General features: G+C 39.8%; 1 protein-coding gene across 4 annotated transcripts in view; it reads right to left on the bottom strand.

Annotated features, from left to right (window-relative positions):
- The window catches only part of Adamtsl1 (ADAMTS like 1), a 949,615-nt gene that overhangs the window by 372,095 nt on the left and 556,979 nt on the right, over positions 1 to 20,541 (bottom strand). The window contains exon 1 of one of the 4 annotated variants that reach the window (XM_052717523.1): positions 17,606 to 17,802. The exons of the other annotated variants lie outside the window; for them this stretch is intronic. Within the exon in view, the coding sequence (XP_052573483.1) occupies positions 17,606 to 17,668 (63 nt within the window). The 5' untranslated portion in view covers positions 17,669 to 17,802. Of the gene's footprint in view, positions 1 to 17,605; positions 17,803 to 20,541 lie in introns of those variants that run through there. 4 annotated transcript variants of the gene reach the window in all.

Consider the following 20,541-nt stretch of genomic DNA (forward strand, 5'->3'; position numbering starts at 1 on the left):
ATACTGCCTTGGTTTAACTCACAGAGTTGCTATAAAGATTTCTTCAAAGATAAAGTGGTAATATATGAATGAATGTTGGGTGGTGTAATTGCCAAATGAATTTTACAAGGTGGGTGGTCCTATGGCTTCATTCTTAATTTCTTTTAACAAGATGATTCTTGAAACTGATAAATTTCATTGGGATTCCTTTATTTCTTTATGCAATCCTCTCCACCCAGAACCTATGGAAGACATTAAAGTGATTTATAAAAAATTAGATAAGTGAAAAATTATACTCTACAGTTTTTTATTAATAAATGTGTACTATTCAGTTCTTTGAAAACCAATAAACACTTGTAAGCAAATCATCCAGATGATGAGCTAAAAGGCAGATCTGCTTTATGGTTTTCAGTTTCCACATTGACTTAATTCTAATCAGTGTCAGGGAACAATTTCTTATGAATGTTTCTACTACACGGGGGTCTCAACAATATTCACAAATTATTGGATTTTATATGAGCACAGAAATACTATCGCCAGTCTCTGCTCTCTACCTTGTGACTCCAGTTGTAACTTTTAAATTAATTTTTAGTTTCACAGATACATTCCCTTACATATTACGTCACTTCTTTTAAGAGTCCAGGCACTGGTGCTAGCTGATGTTTTAGTTAGAACTCCAGCAACATCACCACACATTCTCTTGTTAAGGGAATGCATCACAGTAACACCCTACAATTTTTGTTTTCTCTGGTGTTGAATAGAGTGCATAATTCTGCAGTTTTAAATTTGTAAAACATATTCTGTTTCTCTAAATGGATGAATTTTTCCCAGTCCATTTTAATTCACTGTCATTATAATACACAACACATGTCTATTAGATGAAATAGGAAATAATAATAGCAATTAGAGACAAACATAGCTCTTGTTTCCTCATGGCTTTCCAGTCAAGTTCAACAGAATTTTTCTCTGCTTTTCCAGCTAGCTAAATTCCATGTACTCTTGGCATTTTTAAAATCACAACTGAAAATGTTCATTCAGTATTGTGCATAAGGGAGGTGAGACAATCTTCTATTGTTTCTAAACTCAATAACAATACCAAGAAACCATCAGTTAAAACACTTAGTAAACGTTTAGTCGGGCATGAAATATACTACAGCATTGTGTTTGTGATTCTCATAAGGTTCCTTGGGGTTTGAATGGTTGGAGCAGATGCTCTGAGACTTTACAAAGATGGTATTTTGCTCTCAACATGGAAGCATTTGGAGCCTGTCACCTTTATGTTTCCAGCAAGACACATTAGTCCTTCAAGCATCATTGGATATTATTTAATAGAGTGATGATATTTATGTGCATTGCACAAAACACTCTGAGCGATAAGACATGTTAATAGATTAATGTGTGAAGTAGTATTATAGTCATCAAACTGCCTCGGGAATATATTAAAATGGATGTTGGCCATAGACAAGATCAAGATTGCTGAGGCCTACCCCGGGCATCTTTTTTAAAGCCTGCTTTGCAATAAGCAGAGAGAGTGAAGGCGTTAAATCACGGTTTACTACTGCATGGCCTCACAGTCTTACTCTCTCTGGTGCTGGGCCTCAGAAATCAATTTCACACATGGCTACTATCAGCATTCTTTGAGCTATTAAGACGAACCTCTTTTTATTAAAACCAAGTTCACTTTTATCTCCCTGCATCCACCCCATGCCTTCCGGTCTTTGCCTTTCCATGTCGTCGGGTGGTGAGTAGCCTGCTGACTCCTGCCTGCCTGCCTTTCACTTCAAGGCTTCTGGAAAGGCTAATCCACATCCCTGTACCCACTTCCTCAACACCCCCGAATTCCATCATGTGGTGCAACCTGGCTTCTGCCCCCTTCTTGACTGACTAGGCTCCCCTGCCAGTCATCTGGATCCTGTCATTCACCACTTCCTCTGACCTTCCTCACATCTTGCTCTGCAATATGCTCCCTGGCAGCGACTGCATGCCCATCCCTCCTGCTGTCTTTTCTTACTCATCCTTACTGGTAAATGCTGGAATCTCTGAGGGATTTTCCCAGTATTCTCCACTCCCCATCTGATGCTCCTCGTGACCTCTCCCCAGTCTTTTGTTTGTTGATTTACAAATTGACAGCTTTTCCAATCTCTACAATACTAATCCACTTGTTCAAATGCCTTTTTAGTACTTTTAACTCAATATTTTTAGATCCAAAAAAAAACCCCAAAAAACCTCTGGGGCTCCAATCCTTTTGCAGCCCTGTTCCCTACAGAGTTATAAATGTATAAACATCAATATAAAACATTTCACCTCCCTCAAGACTCCTTCATCTATCGTGTCCCACACACACATGTGTATTCACACTCACACATTTGAGGACCTCTGCTGTATGTTCTCCGTGGAAGGGCACCTTCTTCCTGTCTCCCCTCCCCACCCCTTGCATTAGCGCTCTGGAGTGAACTCTTTTTACTGCTGACATGATACACAACTAGCTTTCCAGACTGCTCATGACCTTGGCCGGGCCAGCGCCTCCACAGTATGGCTAAGTGTGCCCAGACACTCCAGGAAGAAAGCTGTGGGCAAGCTTGCAATGGTGGTGTCAGATAGAGTTCCGGCTGAGGGATTGGGCCTACTGTAGAGTCACAGCTGGAGCCAGTGAAGGTGACTGTGGGAAGCATGATGTGAATGGGCTCTGCAGTCTTCAGGGTACTTGTACTATTCATCTGAAGCTCACAATACTTCTCTGGGCACTAAAAGTATATGGATATTTTGGAAAAAGAAGAGGAAAAGCAAGTTCCTGCCAAAGGAATAAGCGAGGAATTAATTTTACAACCATTTCAATAACAGATAAGAGGAACTTCGACTGTCTGACTGATTAAATGAGATACGGCTGGGTAAGAGTTAGTCATCCAGACAGGAATTAAGCTTAGCTGCCCAAGGACAGCAGTGGAGCATCCAAAATCCTGACTCTGACACAGCGGCCACTGAGAAAAAAGGAAAACAGGAGGTTTAAATAACAAGTGGATTCAAAAGGCTGGAGGCCTCAGAGTACCTGTTCTGTTTCATTTGTTTCTTCAAGTCAGACTGAGAAAGGCTCTAATTTCTATGTTATAGGAAGTGATTTGTTCTGTCCACGGCCTCTATATTTTTAATAAACATTTACATATTCAAATGAGTAGTTTTAATATCGCACTATAGATTGCACAGCTGGGCAAGTACTGATGCTTTCTGTGTACACTGTTGCACATGAGGATAGTCATCTTCACACTATGCATTGCCGTTCTGTCTGACATGCATACCTGTAATTCATATGCACAGTCCATCGCCATCTGCTAGATGAGCTACTGGAACCGGCACGTGACCACTAGTGTAGGTCACGAGGCTCATGGAGTCTTAGCATTGAGGAGGAGGTGTTACAAAGATTCTACAGTCTTGAGACATTCACCTAGCAGGGGAAGGTGCTGGTAATCTCTTCAACTTTCTTTAGAGCGATGTCCCATTTTGTGTGTCTGTGTCCGTGTCCGTGTGTGTGTGTGTGTGTGTGTGTGTGTGTGTCCCCAGAAAACCATTCAAGTTACTTAGGATCTTTGTCTGGGCTCTTCCTCAGGCCGACAGTAGCTAAAGTTCGTGGTCGAGGTGGTGGGGGTGCAAGCAACTGGCCAGACATGTTCAATCCAGAGTTGTCAAGGTGCTTTGATAAAAGAAGAGATTTTGAGAACCTTGAATGAGGTAAGCATTTATGAATGGATTCATACAATAGATGACTTTCTTAAGCTAACCTTTGACTTTCTTCGGTCTAATACTTCCTGGTTTCAGTGGGCTCCAGAGCCCTTCCTCCAAGTGAAAGAGCAACAATTTGCTTCTCATTCCTATGCTCTGAGATTGCATGGGGAGCTGCTGTTAGTGAGCAAGGCCGTTTGTTGGCCGTAAAGAAAAGAGGTCGGTTCTGGGAATGAAGAAACACTTCAGCATGGAGGGTGGAATAACAAGAGCTGATGTTTACTGGGTACTTACTGCCCTTGTGGGGTCCTCTGCTAACTGTGTTCTGTGAATCATTTTATTTAACTTCAGTATGATTTTGGATGTGGGTGGCATTATTGACAACTATCTTAACAGACCAGGACACTGGGGCACAGAACGTTGCACAAGGGTTATCATCATGGGGCCAAGATTTAAAACTAAGCAGTCCAGCTCAATAAGTTTTGTTCAGGAGCTGTCAGGGTTAGAATATTTGGAAATCATATGGAGAGCTTACAAATTAACCTGGGCCCAGGCTTGGTGAAGTGGGAAGGGCCAGGTGTTCTGAAGACTATCAGATGCCTGGCTGATTTGGAAGTGGAGAGAGAAAACATCAACAACTACTACACTATATTAGCCTGCAGAAAAGGAAACTGAGGCACAAAAGGACTGTGAGCTAGGTCGATGGACCTTAACAGGGAAAAGAAGAGGCTCCTCTAAGTTCAGTGCAGAGACTTTCCATTGTTCTACATCAAGAGAGACTGGCAACAAACAAATAAATAATCAATCAATCAATCAATCAATCTTTACCAGAGGAAGGTGCTTAGGAGGGGAATAAGCAAGGGGAGGGCTACATGATCATATCTCTATACTGAAATCTTAAGCCTGCCTTTGCTTCTCATCAGTCAGATACTGGAAAAATCCAGAAATAGAACTCTATCAAATGGAAGATGCCAAAGATCGAAGCAATACTATTGTTTTATATAATATTATAATCTTAAAAAATGAAATGCCACCCAAAAAACTATGACCTGCTATCAATTATAAGTGCATCCAAGTTTCTAAAGTCAGGGAAAAAACTGTGTATCTTAGGATCGATGAAATACGGTACAAACTGTGAACTCTCATGAACTTGGTTTAGAAACTGTGGAAATCACTCAGCATGTTGGGGAGGCGCCTGCCAAAAGAGGCCAAAACATAGCTCAAACAACATGGAACATAATCTGTGCTGCATATTTTAATATGATTTGTTTGCAATAAGAATTGAATGCACACAGAGGAAAAGTGGAGAGATTTGCACCACCTTTCGGCTTTAGTACTCAGTTTTCTTATCTGTGAAATAGGTGTGGTGAGTATTATCTGGCATAGATAAACAAAGCAGTACTTGGCACATGAGCCCAAATGAAAAATCACATTTTTCCTCTTTGCTAAATCTGGAGAGATGTTTATGATGTTGAAAGTCAATTTTGAGGAAGGAAGAAAGAAAGTAAAAGTGGTTGATGTCCAAAATTATTATGAAAAAAACAACCACATGATTTTAAACATTAATACCTGTTTGATGCTGTTGCCAGGAAAGTCTATGTTATGAGGCAAGGCCAACCTAGAATCAGCTTGGTACTAAAGCTGTGTGAATATCTTTGTGTGCAACAGAGACTATTTGCTCATAATTAGGAAAATGAGAACTATCCTCAAGTACTTCAATGTGTGATTGATTAAAAATTCGACTTCTTACCAGTCAGATTCACAACAAGATTCATATGACACATATTTTGGGCTTCTCTCTAAAACTTGTGACTTTTTTCGGTCAAATTTATAAAACCTCTAAATTCATAAATGTACTAAAAGTGGTTTCTCTTCTAATGACCACAATGGGCACTAATCAGAGCAGATAACTTAATGGTAGACACTCAATATTATATCAATACTGGAGATCCAGCTGTTTGCAAACGGAGCCCCACATGTGGAACCTAGACTAGACAGTGTGGGGATGTTGAGAATGAGAGCAAAGGTACTTACTGATATCCTGTAAAGATTTATGACTGCGACATGAATCTGAAGAGTTCAATCGTTTGTTTGATGAGGAAATAGGCAAATTAATGGTAAAACATGAGGAGACACCGTAGCCTTAGATTCCAATAATCAGGAGAAGGTACAAAAAATGATGTACGAAACCAGTGCGCTTTGACAAGTTTATGACTTGCTGGATGGAAGGTGTACAAGAGTAAATAATCTTACTCAAGGTCTCCTCATTAAAATTTGTGACCTAAAGTACAGGATCATCTTCTTAAAATTATGGAAGGCCTCTTAGAGAAACACATACATCCATATCCTAAAAGAATGAAGAACTCTGATACGTAGCTAAACAGTGAGGACCTGAGCTCTAGTACCTAATAGGAGCTCTAATCACCATTGGGTTTCAGGATGAAGGAGCCCACAGGTGAGTTTCCTGCCTGGGGCTCTGCAGCCTTCCAGTGGGGCACTTCTCTTTGGTATCACTGCTTTTGCTGCTGTTGGCTTCCTGGTGCTCTCTCAGGAGAGAGACAGTGATGGTAAACTTCTCTGTCATCTTCCCTCCACGTGGTGACCACACTGTCTTTCTAAAACAAGAACAGTAGTCCTTGCTCCTAATCACGGCCTGCAAGGCATGCTATGGCCTGACTGTGGCCAGAAGACTGCCAAGAGTCACTCACTGTCCCCTGAACTCATCTTGCTGCTTTGATCTCTGCTGGGCATGCCCCTCTTTCCCTCTCTCCTTGGCCTGACTTCCACAGAGACACTGTTTACCAAGGAGAGAGCCTGGGCGTCTCAGATCGTAAATGCCAGCATCCTTTCTGTTCTTCCTTCTTTTGACCCAAGGAGAGACTGGTATGGAGCAGTTCAATCCATGACAAAATTTTCACTGATATACAGAATAACGAGAAAACATTGAGGACCCAAGTTATTTTGTCAAGAACCACATGTTTTTGTTTGTTTGTTTGTTTTTTGAAAAGTTAAACCTGGAACTTTTAGTTTTTCAAGTGACTTGCAACTTTTGTGAGTGAAAAAACAGAATTGGTAGAATTGGGACAAGAGTGAACTCCATGTGCACTAGAACTGACCCGTGCTACCACCAGACCTTGCCAGGCTGACAGCCTCACAAATTTCTTCATTTGTATGAGGAGGAGGTGGATTAATACATATGCAGTGTTTCTTACATTGATGCAACCTCTTCATCATTAACCATGTTATCTAACAAATCAAGCTATGATATTTCATGTAATTTATTTTATTAATATCCTTACGTAGCAAAAAAAATCCCAGAAATACTGTGTTTATTTTCCATACTTCCTACCTACCTGCAACCAATTAAGAAATTGTTTTTGAAATTCTAGGGGTCTATGAAATGCAAAACTCTGGGAATCCCTTCTTTAAATTACAACTGTTAAAGGCATAAAATACTGTGTGTTTTCTTTCTTCTTCTTTTTTAGATTTTGTAGTCTGCCTGGGGAAATAGCTCCATGTTAAAGTGCCTGTTCTGCACACATAAAGCCCTGGGGTCAATCTCCAGGACTGTGGAAAAAAACCTGCAGCCTGTATAGCCAAAGTTGTCTTAGCCTCACCCACCTGAAGTCAGCAAGCCTTTTGAGGGAAGCCTACAGAGAGTAACATACAATGCACCCGATTTTCTGCTGACTAGCCCACTGTTGGCTTGAATAAGGACTAGGTTAAAGGTTTCATTTCTTTAGCATAGCCCTAAGATGGAAAAGACAGGTGTTTATGTATCAAATAAACACAGAGACAGCATAATACACTCGTTAAGCTTAGGTTTCAGTATCGGTATTAAAAAAAAGAAAAGAAGAAGGACTTCAGGGGGAAAAGCATAACTCAGAAAATGACCTTAAATATAAATCTTTAGAGACTTAGAGTTTTTCTAACACATTCTTTCTTGAATCACTATAAATAATGAATTAATATGTCTATTTCTTTAGGCAGAGACACCCTTACATCAGCAATAGTTAAATATACAGTTTAAAGAAAATAATATCATGACAGCAACATAAAACCAATGGAAAGCACTGGCCAGTTAATTGCTGTCTTGCCTGCCCATGTCCCAAATCCTTCCTGATATTACATGTAGAAAGACCCACTTTTTACAACATGTCTGCTTTGTTTAACACAATCTACTCAGCACTAAACACAGTACTGAGATGCAGCTGACCTTGGAAATACACAATTTTGCATTGATTCAAGGGAGGCAGCCAACTTTTGGAGACTTACTATATACAAGACCCTTAGGAAGTAACTTTCATATACGGGTCAGCAAATTATTCACATTTCTTGTTGATTTGGAAGCAAGACTTTACGACTATGACCCAGCTTGTCACCTGGATGTTTACAAACCCACAAGAAATCTTGAGTTTTAACTCGATTGTTGCCCAGAACCCTCACTGGCTGCCAGGTCACAATTATTTCAACCCTCTAACTAAGGACAGCTCCTGAATTCTAGAAATAATTCAATGGAAAGACTCACTTATAAAGAAGGGAATCTGGCTCCTATGACTGACCCTACCTAAGAGGTGTTTCTGACAGATAGGACTTAAGTTTCTTAGTCAATGTTTTGTATTTGAAATTCAGCTATCTGTAAAACAGTGCAATGATGGGCAATTGATCCATTTATTCACACAGAAAACTTACATTAAGTTCCTCATTTAAATCAAACTCTGCTGCCAAGGAGGTGGGTATTGAATAAAAAACAAAACAACAACAACAAACAAACAAACAAACAAAACATGACACCAAATTCCTACTTCTGAAGGGGTTGCCATCAGTGGAGGCCACATTCTGTACACCTCAATGACTCTTTTAAATTCTAAAACAGAGGGTGTAAGATCTGGCAGTCTAAATGCTATCAAGCTACTTCTGTCACAGAAAATTCAAAGCACGCCTTTTATCTTAGACAACAAGATACAAGCCCCCAAACAAGGTCTCAATGACCAATGGCTATAACAACTCTAATGAAAGAGCAGGAAATTTCTTCCAAGTTCTCTTCCAAATTTCACTGCCGCACCTGAGCAATGGACATCCTGATTGTTTCCATTACACTTTTCATTTCTGGTTTTGCTGATGGAGTACAGTATTTAAACGATACACGTAAAGACTTCAAATGGTGACTGAGATTATAGTCTGCAAAGTGGGTTGGGAAATCAGATACCCAACCATACCTTTCTATGAGAATAAAGTGAGGTATATCTATTTTATTGGGCAGTTTGAATTTATCGTAGGTTGCTGACAATTTCCTGTCTCATTTCTTTCAAGCTCTTGGAATTTATATCAGGGTGTCTTGGGTTATCACACTCCTTTGTCCCAATACTTATACCAATAGACCAAAATAACTTAAAGAAGTCCCTAAGGGGGAAAAATCAAGGGGAAAATACCCAAAACCTTAATAGGAGGATGGCAGAAGCTTTGGGAAAAATCTGAAAAAGCAATGAAGATGAAAATGGAAACTTCGTGAAAATTAATGCAGTGTAGAATTGGCAAGCATATCACTCACTTCTTTAAACAAATAGAAGAAAGAACCCACTTATGAGGTGCACCCAAATAATTCACAGGTGGCAAAACTATTAGAGCCCTACCATTTCTTGCTTCGGAAATAAAATAAATCCATATTAGAAATGGCATATGCTTTACACAAAAGATTTTCTGTTGATCCATTTCTTTCAGCTATCTTCCTTTGATACACAGAATCATTTTGGTCTTATTATAATTAAATTATTTTAAGAAGACTTTAGCTGAAACGCTAATGACCATGGGAGGTACAGACTACTAAAGTATGTACAGAAATATAATTTCAAATGGAGTGTTTGGTTTTGCATGGATTTTTGCCTATTGTCTTGCTAGTACAATATAGTGAAAATGGAAAACTAGCCTGGCAGCATGATGTTCAATGACAATGGGACAGATGATAACTCCCCATATACTGTTCATTCTTACAATAACAATAACTTTTATCTCTGCGTTTTGAGACAGGACCTTGCTATGTCATCCGCCTTCTTCAGTTTCCCAGTTGGGCAATCAGAGGCAACCATGCCTGGCCAACAACTCGCTTTGAAATAAGATTTATCTTAAAGAATTAATCTTAACTATGAAACCACTCCAGTATGTTTTCTTATACAAATTGGTATAATTTTAATTACAATAATTTTGAAAATCATTAATGTTTGGAGACAAATAGTGATTCATATCATTCATAAAGATAACAGACTAAGGGAATCTGGAATTTATTCATTCTATTTATTCTATTTTATTCATATCTATTACATAGATATTAGGGTTCAATGAATAGCATCTAAGTAGGTATAGGTAGCTTATTTGCAAATGAGTCAGTTTGGAGAACAGCTGAAAATGATAATGTCCATTACAGAAATGTTGCACATGAAAACATTGGTTTCTTTTTAAAGCAAAATTAATATTCCAAAGACAAAATGCACAACAGACTTCTGAGCTCTTTATTACAGGTACTATATCTTATTCTATTTTCCAGCCTTTACCTCTTGCTAACAGTCCAGGCTTTGTATCAAGTAGATAGTGATTGTAAATGACTTTTGTCTGGATGTTCATAATCATCTGAAGTATGACAGCACTTTCATGTTTGCAAAAACCACTTAAGCATGTAAAGGTGGTTTTGCTGTCTCAGCACCCTAGAGAGCTAGGTACAGCAGCAATGCATGAGAGTACAGACAGAACGGGAACAGGTCTGCAATGATGGGCTTAGGCGATGATATGAGGAACAGCGTTGTAGCCCAACACTCACATTGTTACCTTCCGATATCAGAGCTTCTCCACAGCAGTTTGGCTCTGCTACAGTTTGCTTGTGGTTGGAATAGCTCCAGGATCCACTGTGACTGGAAGCTTGGGCCTTAGGTGGCAGAAATAGATAATGATGTGGATCTTTAGAAGATGGGGCTACAGGGAGACCTCAAGGTCACTGTAGGTATGTAGTCAAGAGAGACTGTATGCTGCTAGGCTCCACCTCTGCTCCTGCTCTGAGAGGTAAGCTTTCTCTCCACACATTCTTGCCACTGTTATCTGTGTCCTGAGGCGAGGCAACCCTCTCCAGGAGACTGTGCAACGCCACTTGACTTTCAGACTCCAGAATTATGAACTAAAGAAATTTCTTACTATTAGCTGCCTCTGGGATTTTGCTATAGTGATAGAAAGTAGTGGAGATTGCTGCAAGGAAAAAGAAAAATAAGTGAAGATAAGGTTGAGATCAGGTATGCTCAGTGAGTGTGATTTGCTTTTCCTGCTGCTGTGCAAAAACATCTCTTTATTTTGGGAAGTCTGCTTGTCTCTTCATCAGTTGTTAAATTTTTGATTTCCTGATATTCTGTCACTGGAGCCTATGTCTTGGATTTTGCATCTTAGTGTCTTTTTTATTGTCTTTGCTTTGGGTCAGTGTGGCTCTCTGGCTGTAGTTTGTTGGTCTGTGCTGTGCTGGAGAGGAGATCGCAGATGATTCACTACAAGACTGAATTGTTTTCTTCATTCCTTACCAATCCTCCATGCACCTATGGATTCTATGGTTGAAAAACTGATCCACTTCTGCTTTCCTGGAGAACAGCCACCCTCCCAGCTACTTAGCACACTCAGGGTATGCGGTAAATAACAAACTGTAAAGATTAAACCACCATTAAGATGCTGTGGCATCCTCTTCATTTTCTTTTTCCATATAATAAATGGAAAGAGGTATTAGCGCTTACAAGTATGCACTCGAATGCATAAAATCTAAATTTGAAGCATATGTTATTTGTAAAGGTTTTGAGCATATAACACATTTCCACAAATTTTAGGATTTTCACATAACAAAGGCTATTTCCTATATTTAAATGAACATTCACAGTGAAGGTTCCTGAGAGTGGTTGGGGGGTAGGTGGCAATCCATTTAGTCATCTGGGGACAAAGGCCTGTCACTTGGTAGCCTGCCCATCCTGAGAATTTAAAATGTCTGTGCATAGCGGTGGTGGAAGCCAGTGATACACAACCCAGATGATGCATCCACGTGGAGAGTTTATTATAACAGAGAGGTAAAGAGGCAGAGAGATAGAAAGAGGGAGGGAGGGAGGGAGAGAGAGAGAGAGAGAGAGAGAGAGAGAGAGAGAGAGAGAGAGAGAGAGAGAGAGAAAGGGGGAGTCAAAGGGTACACATCTCAGTGGGAGTGAAGCAGAAGAGGAGGCTTTTAAGTCAAGTTTTAAGTCAAGACACAGGGTGGCGCCAAGGGGTGGGATCAGAATATTAACAACAGGGAAGGCTGGGAGATGCGGGTTATCTCAGTGCACAGTAGTAAAAAGAAAACAGGTAAATTAATAACACTTGGTCCACTAAAGTGGGAGTTTATAAATCCTTTGTTTTATGAAACTGTGGCTAATGTAAACACTACATTCTCCTTATGACAAGTTTTGTGAAAGGAAAAATACTTGAGACCTTAATGGATAAAAAATATATAGGAAATATGCAAAATGATTTATTCTAAACGACAATAGCAAAAGGAATTACTGTTTAATTATTATTCATTGTGCGCCTATACACATCTAAGACAGAAACACAAAGTCGATGTCTTCTCTTTTGAATTTATTCAGTTGCTTTTGACTTGGGCTTACTGAAAACAAAAAGATACTTCAATGCTTCACACTGAAAGTGAATGGTCAGTTTTCTTCCCTGCTTGCAGTATTTCTTGCTGAGTCATTCTGACTTACCCATTTGCTCATTCAACCACATTTATAGAGATTCTGATAGCAATAGGAAGATTACATTACCCGTTCTGATGTCCCTCCATGGCTTTGTAGGACAGACATAAATCTAAGTCAAATAGAAGAAATACAAGGACAGAAACAGATGCAAAGTAGAACCAGAACTACAAAGCTACACTGAAAATATTTTAGACGAAGCAATGAATTATAATTTTAATGCCTTCTGCCACACAATTTGATGCAGACTCTATATGTAGCTATGCATTGTGGGATTTGGGGTGGGGATATTCACGCACAGAAAATATACTATTTCTTCTAAGACAGTTTATGATTAATTATTGAGATAAGCTGTTTATTTCTTTGACCAAAACCGAGACTATTACTGAATATAGGAAACAGCCAATCCAATTTTATAATTTCTGAGCGCCTTGGAAATAAAACAAATGAAAGGTCAAAGGTCACTGTTGGCTACAGACTAGCGATTAGGCAACTTCTTGACATGGCCAGAAAAATTGTAACAAACTAACTGCCTTCCATGCTGGGTGCTCCAGCAAACAAAGTCCCTGTGAGAGGAAGCAGAACAGTTAAGCTTTATTCAATGTAGGTTTTAATCTTGAAGTTCGGGAACTGGGGAGATTTAGTCATTTGTTTTTGAGCTCATGGAAAGAAGGGGTTGATAGCAACAGCTTACCCAGTAGGCAGGCAGGCTCCCCGCACAGCTGTGCTGGCCTAGTTCAATTAGGATCCTTTCAGACTTACATCACCTTGGTATGCCAGTCCTAAGCTGCTCGTGAGCCAGTACTGCCAATCAAGCCAAAATTCAACCACATGGTAGGGTTTTTATGACGCAGACAGAAAATGACACGAATTTGTCTCATTCTGATTAAAACACAAAGCTTGAAGGCAGCTTTCTGAAGAAAATTAACCAACAATGGCAAGATACTGAACTCAGGCATCCTCCTGTGATAATCTCAGTACATGCAACCAGTAGGTTATTCCCAGTGAGTCAAGGGCCGCCCTCACTCAAAGTGAGACTCACTCATGTCCTCAGCCTGAGAATAGGTCACTCTAAGGTCATTGGCTCATGAGACCTCAGAAACCAGAGAGTGCATTTGCTGAGGAAAGGGCAGAATGGAACTTAAATAATTGAACCTAAGAAAGTGTCAGTCCTGGAACCTGAGAGATACACAAATTAAAAGCAGAACTGTCATTTTACCAAAGAAATTGGACTGTACACATGAAGTCAGAGGACAGAAACTGGACGACTTGGGGCCACACTGGATGTAACCTATCTCTTGGCCAAGTTCACAAGCAATTTTCACACCAGTGTGCAAAGGGCATCATCTAGATGCTGTAGTAGATGCAGAAAAACTTGTTCCTTACACTAATATAAAGTTGTACAAATCCTTGCTTTAGCTATAGAGTGTAAGAATGAACTTGTGCCGCAATTAACTCAGAAGATTGCTTTCCACATTCTTTTATAGAAGGCATTTCTAGAAGTCAACAACATTATTAACCATCATATAAAGGGACAGACGTGTACTCATTTTTGTAATCCCACTTTTTTTCAAAAGTCTTGACTATCCATAGAAACTTCTGAGGGAACGTCCCCAGTATAACAAGTTTCTTCCATGGTTCACTAGTGACTACTATTGGACATTCTTCCCTCAGCTAATATATAGTACATTGGTTCTCATGAGAAATCATTTTGAGGACCAGGACATCAGAATCACTAAAGATAAGAACCCAGGAAGACCAGAAACTTCACAAAACCATAAGAAATAATTTTATAATAAATGCCATTATGTCCTATAGACATAAGGAAAATCCTTTACCTTGATTTAAAGATGGTATAGATATGAGAATAAAAAATAGATGGAGAGTGAGAAGTTCTTTAGAAAGGCTTGCATATGCACACACACACACACACACACACACACACACACACTCTCTCTCTCTCTCTCTCTCTCTCTCTCTCTCTCTCTCTCTCTCTTTCTTCTGGAGCAGAGCACAATCCGTTGTAATAAGGGATTTAACATTCATTCCACAGGCTAATGGTGCTTCTCACCATCCAAGATAGATTCACTTAGATAATAGTGGAGGGGAGTGCCAGAGGAGCTGAAGGGAATGGACTATTGTATTTGACTAGTTTCCATGTATAAATTAGTGTAGAGACGAAAAAGAAATTCAACAGAAAAACACATGTACTTTATTATAACTCTGAGTGTTACTTTTGCAACTCTCACAATAGCGGGCAAAAGACCTTACAACCACTTAAAAGAAACAAAAATCGAGTGCAGGCTTGATTAAATGTGTCTCTGACAGGAAGAGATTTGACTTCAAGAGTAGATGGACACAAGCGTCAATGGCTGGCCGTGGATGTTGCCACATTTCTTTTTATCTAAACAATTGAGACAAAGAACAGGAGATTGGGAAGATGGGTAATGTGTCTTAATATGACCTGAATAGCAAAATGAAACCTCTTGATCAGCCTTTGGAGTAAAAAAGAAGTCTATAGTGACATGGTTACTGTGCGTTAAAGGATGGACAGTGAACTCAGATAGACACACAGATAAACCACACTGGGGCCTCATTCTCTCCAGAATAATGTTCTAGGAGAAAAGGATTGCTGACAAGTAAGGCTCCATAACATTCCATATTTGTACACATCCAAGAACTGAGTTCTGATATAGATCATTTAGCTGTCAATGAAATGAAGGCTATTTTGATCAGGCAACAACTGGGCTTGCCACTGTACAGACAGGTTATGCTTAGTTAATTCTAATACCAGATAAATTCTTGTAATATATAAAAGAACTATAGAAATAACAAATTCTCAAATTCAACTTCTGTATCAGGCCTGAAAGTTGAGCTGATGATGTCACACTTCGGTTCTAAGTCAACTACAGGTCAGGCTAAAGTTCACTTTCTCTTAAGCCAGTAATTAATTTTGGCTACAAAGCCAAACAAGATAGTTAATGACAGAGTACAATGCATGTCCATCATATTATGCATGTCTTTAAAGGCCTTTATGATCCATAAAGACTACGTATCTAGAATGAAGAGTATGTCTTTAATTGCTGAACATTTGATAACCACAGTATAAAGTATATATAAACTTGATTTCTCATCTATAAAATGGGCTTTAAAGTACCTGATTTTTAGAGCTATAATGAAGAGTCACTAGAATGATTTTCAAACAAGTAACCTAGTGTTTCACACCTTCATACACACCCTGCATGACAGCTATTACTAATGCTCTTTTTGCCCTGCACTCAGCAGCCAGTTCTTTCTTTCCTAGCATAATCTTCAAATTCACAACCACTTAAGCATATGCATAAAGTAAACCTGGGTATGATTAAATTCTAATTCCATAATATAATTATTGTAATTCAAACATGTTAAGTCTTTTTGAAATAAACAAACACTTTTTTTTCAGTATGAGTCTAATTACTTGCTCAGATACCTATATGAATATTCAAGATATAAGAAGGGAATGTAATGTATTTACCAAATGAATAGAAAATCAATCTGCTGCTGAATGAGTGTTGCTTAAGTGTAATGAAATCATATTTCCATATGAAAATAACATAGCAGGTAATGTGAACTGGTAATTTGCTTTATGATGCAATTTAATGGGAGACTAACATACACTTTAAAAACAATCACAAAGACGGAAAGATGAGACAAATTAATGATGTATGCAAGTCACATATCCCATATGGAAAAAATGAGACACCTTTCCCAAACTCCTTGCTCCACAGCCATAAAGCACACCTCACACACTGCTCATTTCAGTCCTCAGTGTAACTAACTCATCAACTCATGCTTGCATGGGAAAATAGAAACGATTTCTAATTGCAAAGCGGTATTCTAAGTTTTTAGCCACAGTGATGCAATCGATTAAGAGACAATACTGCATGAGATAGTTCATTGCTGCCTGGTCACTGTATCCCATTGATCTTCCTGGAGTTTTCTGATTTGTAACTAAATGGTTTGCTTCCCTTCTTCAAAATTCCAGTGTTGATCAAATTTGTCAGAATCAAGCAGAACAAAAATATTCCTTCTCCATCAACAAAGCAATGTGTCCTATACAATGGTTGCATTTTTACCTCAGTTCTTTATTTGCTCTTTTACCTTCTGAAGACATTCTGGCATGCCATAGTAGTGACAAGGAGAGCTAGAATCACGTTTCTTTGGAATTGGTGTGTGAAAATTTTGGAATCAAACCTTCAGATGAGGTTTGCTAAACTGCCTGCCCAGAACACTCTGGTTTAAAAGAAATGTGCATTGCTATTAATATTTTGAGTGTAGATTTTTTTTGGACAACAGTATATGTTCATTTTCTGCCCATAAAACCAAGCATGAGTCACAAAGGAACATTTACTTTGAGTCAAAAATGCAGTGTGTGCTGATGTTCAAGAGAAGAGTCTTATCACTGTGACTGGAAATCACCAGGGCAAGAAGTCATCGGTCTCTATTCGCCTTCAGAAGTAGATCTGAGATGAAAGACTTTAATCTTCAATTCATAAACACTAGCATTAACTTGTATCCATAAATGAGTATAGTAATTATGACCTATAATCTGGGTTGACTGTAAACAGTTCTCTCGTTTCTTGTTTTCACCTGGTTCAGTAGCTCTTACGTATAGAGAGAAATAATTCTTGGGGGAACAAGAAGCAGGCAAGCTCTTTACTGCCCATCCTTTAGAAAATCTCAAACACCACAGTGAGTTTGATCTCAGGACGTCTGTTACCCAAATTCCACGCAGCATACACACAACTATTTATATAATTCTCAGCACACACTCAATGCAGTAATATATAGATCCTGAAGCTCATGTCTTGGTATAAGTATCATTACATACCTGTAACTAATTCCAGAAAGTCTTTTGCAGTTTATTTTGCTGGGGAAGTTGGGGTTAAAGTTCTCAAAGGAGTTAAGTTGTATTTTGTTTGTTGGGTTTTGTAAACCTTGCAAAAGTTCTTTTACCTGGAGTTTGAAAACACGCACACGCACACGCACACGCACACGCACACGCACACGCACACGCACACGCACACACACACACACACACACACACACACACACACACACACACACACATTTCGACAGCACCCAGACCAAGTGGCAACAGTAACGTATTGAAATGAAAAGGCATTTACCAGAAGTAGGAAAGCCAGAAAGAGCAGCGGTGTGCCAGGAGTTGCCCGACGGCAGCATTCCATGCTTGGATCTTTGCTGGAATCCGAATCGGACACTGAATAAGCTGCTAAGTGCTCCTCTGCCCGCTGCTGTCACATCCAGTGCTGGGGCTCACACTCCAGCCCTGCCTATCAGCTTCCATCAGCCCCGCTCACATTTCCTGAGCGAGGGTGGGTGGGTGGATGGGTGGGGGGTAAGCTGAATGGAATCTCTCTAGAGCAGGCAGCCAGCCAATCAGACTCCTGCTAATCAGACATGCTGAATAACAAAGCTGGGGTGGGGGGGGGGGGTTTGCAGAGAAAGTGAACAGTGTGAGCATAAAAGAGGGAAAAAGACGGGAAGCCCGGGAAGTGAGCAGCTGAGCCTGAGGAGAGAAGCGAAGGCAGAAGCGCAAAGCGCAAAGAGTAAGCAGGGCTGCGCTCTGAACCAACCTGGTTAGTGCTCCGTGAGACAGGATTCTGTTTGCCATTTGCCTGGACTGGTGTCTGTTGCTCTGGAAAGTACAGTAGCTCCCTGTGACGGTGTATTGTTCCATTCAGGAGAGAAACTTAATCCCCGTCAATATAGAACATATGCTATAAAGGGACCAAGCCCTTGTCAGGACTGAATGTGCCCTTTAAGTGTATTTGGTGCGAGCACTCTCTTCCTCTTCCATAAAGTGCCTTTTTATTTTCCCCTATGAGTTTGGAAAAGAATACTGTAGATGGTTGTGAAAGATCCTCACTAAACCTAACAATAGCATTAGCTATTTTCTGTATTAAGGTCTTGGTTCGAAAATAAAGAAAAGGGTTGGCAAAGTCCTTCTTTGTGGAGTGATGATTTGAAACATCCAACATTTATGAGTTTTAAGGGTACAATTAGACTCATTTAAAGCCCCTAGTTTAGAAGAAACCCTGGACAAAGACTTCAGGATGCTCCACTTTGGGGTGAAATGGCCACTGGGTTTTGACACCTTGCCAACTTTTAACTATCTGATTTAGCCCACGGCAGGAAAGAAAGGGTGAATTAACCCTCAGTTAACCCCAAACAATTTTCACTGGACACCTGACTCAGGCTTTCTCAGAGTTGTTATAGTGCAAAAAAGGATGAGGGTGGAACCATTTCTTTCCCATCGTTGTGGAAAGAGGGTTGAGTGGACTAGGATGAGTGGGTACCAACTTCTTCTCCATCACTGTGGAAAGAGGTCGGACAGGTTGACCTCTGAGGCACAATCCAGCTGTAGGAAGTACTAATGGGCTCCGGGGTGACCATATGGCCACAGGAAAAGGCCAGAAAGATTCAGAGTCTGCCTCATCCACATCAAGCAAAGCCTGAGTGGGCCAGGAGGATTTTATTATAGTATTAGAAAAGTGTTAAGTGTCAAACAAGCCTGTCTTTCCTCCTTATCACTAAGAAACTCATTCAGCTTGGAAAGAATAAAGCAGCAAATGTAGCCCTACATTTCCACAATAGAAGTGTTTCCTTTGCAGATCTGACAGCCAAAATATATGCAGTGGAGAAGGTAGAGGGCACTTAGAATGCATGTTCTTCCATTTCATTATTAAAAACTACCTTACTACAATAGGCGTGTGAATACAGGCAGTCCTGCCATGTACATACAAAGGAGGCATCACAAAGAGGTGAAGATAAGCAGGTTGCTCAGCTTTGGTTACTCCTTCCATGTGGTGTATCGATTAGAGAGGAGTTTAAAAAAAAATTCCTACTTTTAGCCTGTCATGAAAGTCTAGGGCAGTGGTTCTCAACCACTGCTGCGACCCTTTAATATAGTTCCTCAGGTTGTAGTGACCGCCAACCATAACATTATTTCATTGATACTTCATAACTGTAATTTTTCTATTACTATGAATTATAATGTAAATCTTTGATATGTACGATATCTGATATTCAACCCCTGTGACAGGGTCCTTCAACTCCTGGAGGTCTCAACCCATAGGTTGAGAACCACTGGTCTAGGGCATATGAGGACTCACTTGGCCCTCAATATTTTACATGCTGAACTAGGAAAGTGGATAGTACACATCTATAAGCCCCAAAGGTCCTATATTTGAAATATGCTTTTCCCCTTTAGAACGATTAGTTTTACAAATCTCTGAAAAGGTACTGGATGCATATAAGTAAGTATCACTCACAAGTAAATGCAGCTATGTTGGATAGATATCTGAAATCCTCACCACAATGAAGAAAGATTAATGGACTAAAATAAATCCTCAGTTATAGTCTCTCTGCTCTCTCTCTCTGTCTCTGACTCTCTCTGTCTCTGTCTGTCTCTCTGTCTCTGTCTCTGTCTCCTCTGTCTTTGTCTCTGTCTGTCTCTGTCTCTGTCTCTGTCTCTCTCTGTCTCTCTCTCTCTCTCTCTCTCTCTCTCTCTCTCACACACACACACACACACACACACACACACACACACACACACAATCCCCTCCTGGGTCGTCAGCCGAAGAGTTCACTACAAAATGAAACATCTCACTTAACACCACTTCCTCCCTCTTACCATGAAAACTCACTCATTATACAGTGTCAACTAGAAGGATGAACAGGTGTGGGAGAAGGAATATTGTAAATTTTTGGAATTAAGGAATGCTGTAACACTGACTGGCAAGATGCTATTTGTAGGGAAATAACATTGGCATGATGGGAAAATACCACTTCTGTGCTAGTCCAGATTCTTCTTTGGAAATAATCTTCTGAGTTCTGGTGTCATGTCAGTGTACAGCAACATGGTCCCTTCAACGAAGCCCCGGAACAACACAGCATTTTAGTCAAGACCTCAACTGTGAGTCAAACCAGTGAAGGTTTGCAGAATTTTCTTTTCTATGAGGATTACCAAGAGAAATGAGAAAAAGCAATTGTTCACTCTATGTTTCATATAGTACAAGGGAGACACCATATTTAGTGT

This window comes from Peromyscus californicus, unplaced genomic scaffold (assembly GCF_007827085.1).
Source record: "Peromyscus californicus insignis strain IS unplaced genomic scaffold, ASM782708v3 Scaffold_5__1_contigs__length_169319896, whole genome shotgun sequence".
In the NCBI taxonomy this organism is placed as follows: Eukaryota; Metazoa; Chordata; class Mammalia; order Rodentia; family Cricetidae; genus Peromyscus; species Peromyscus californicus.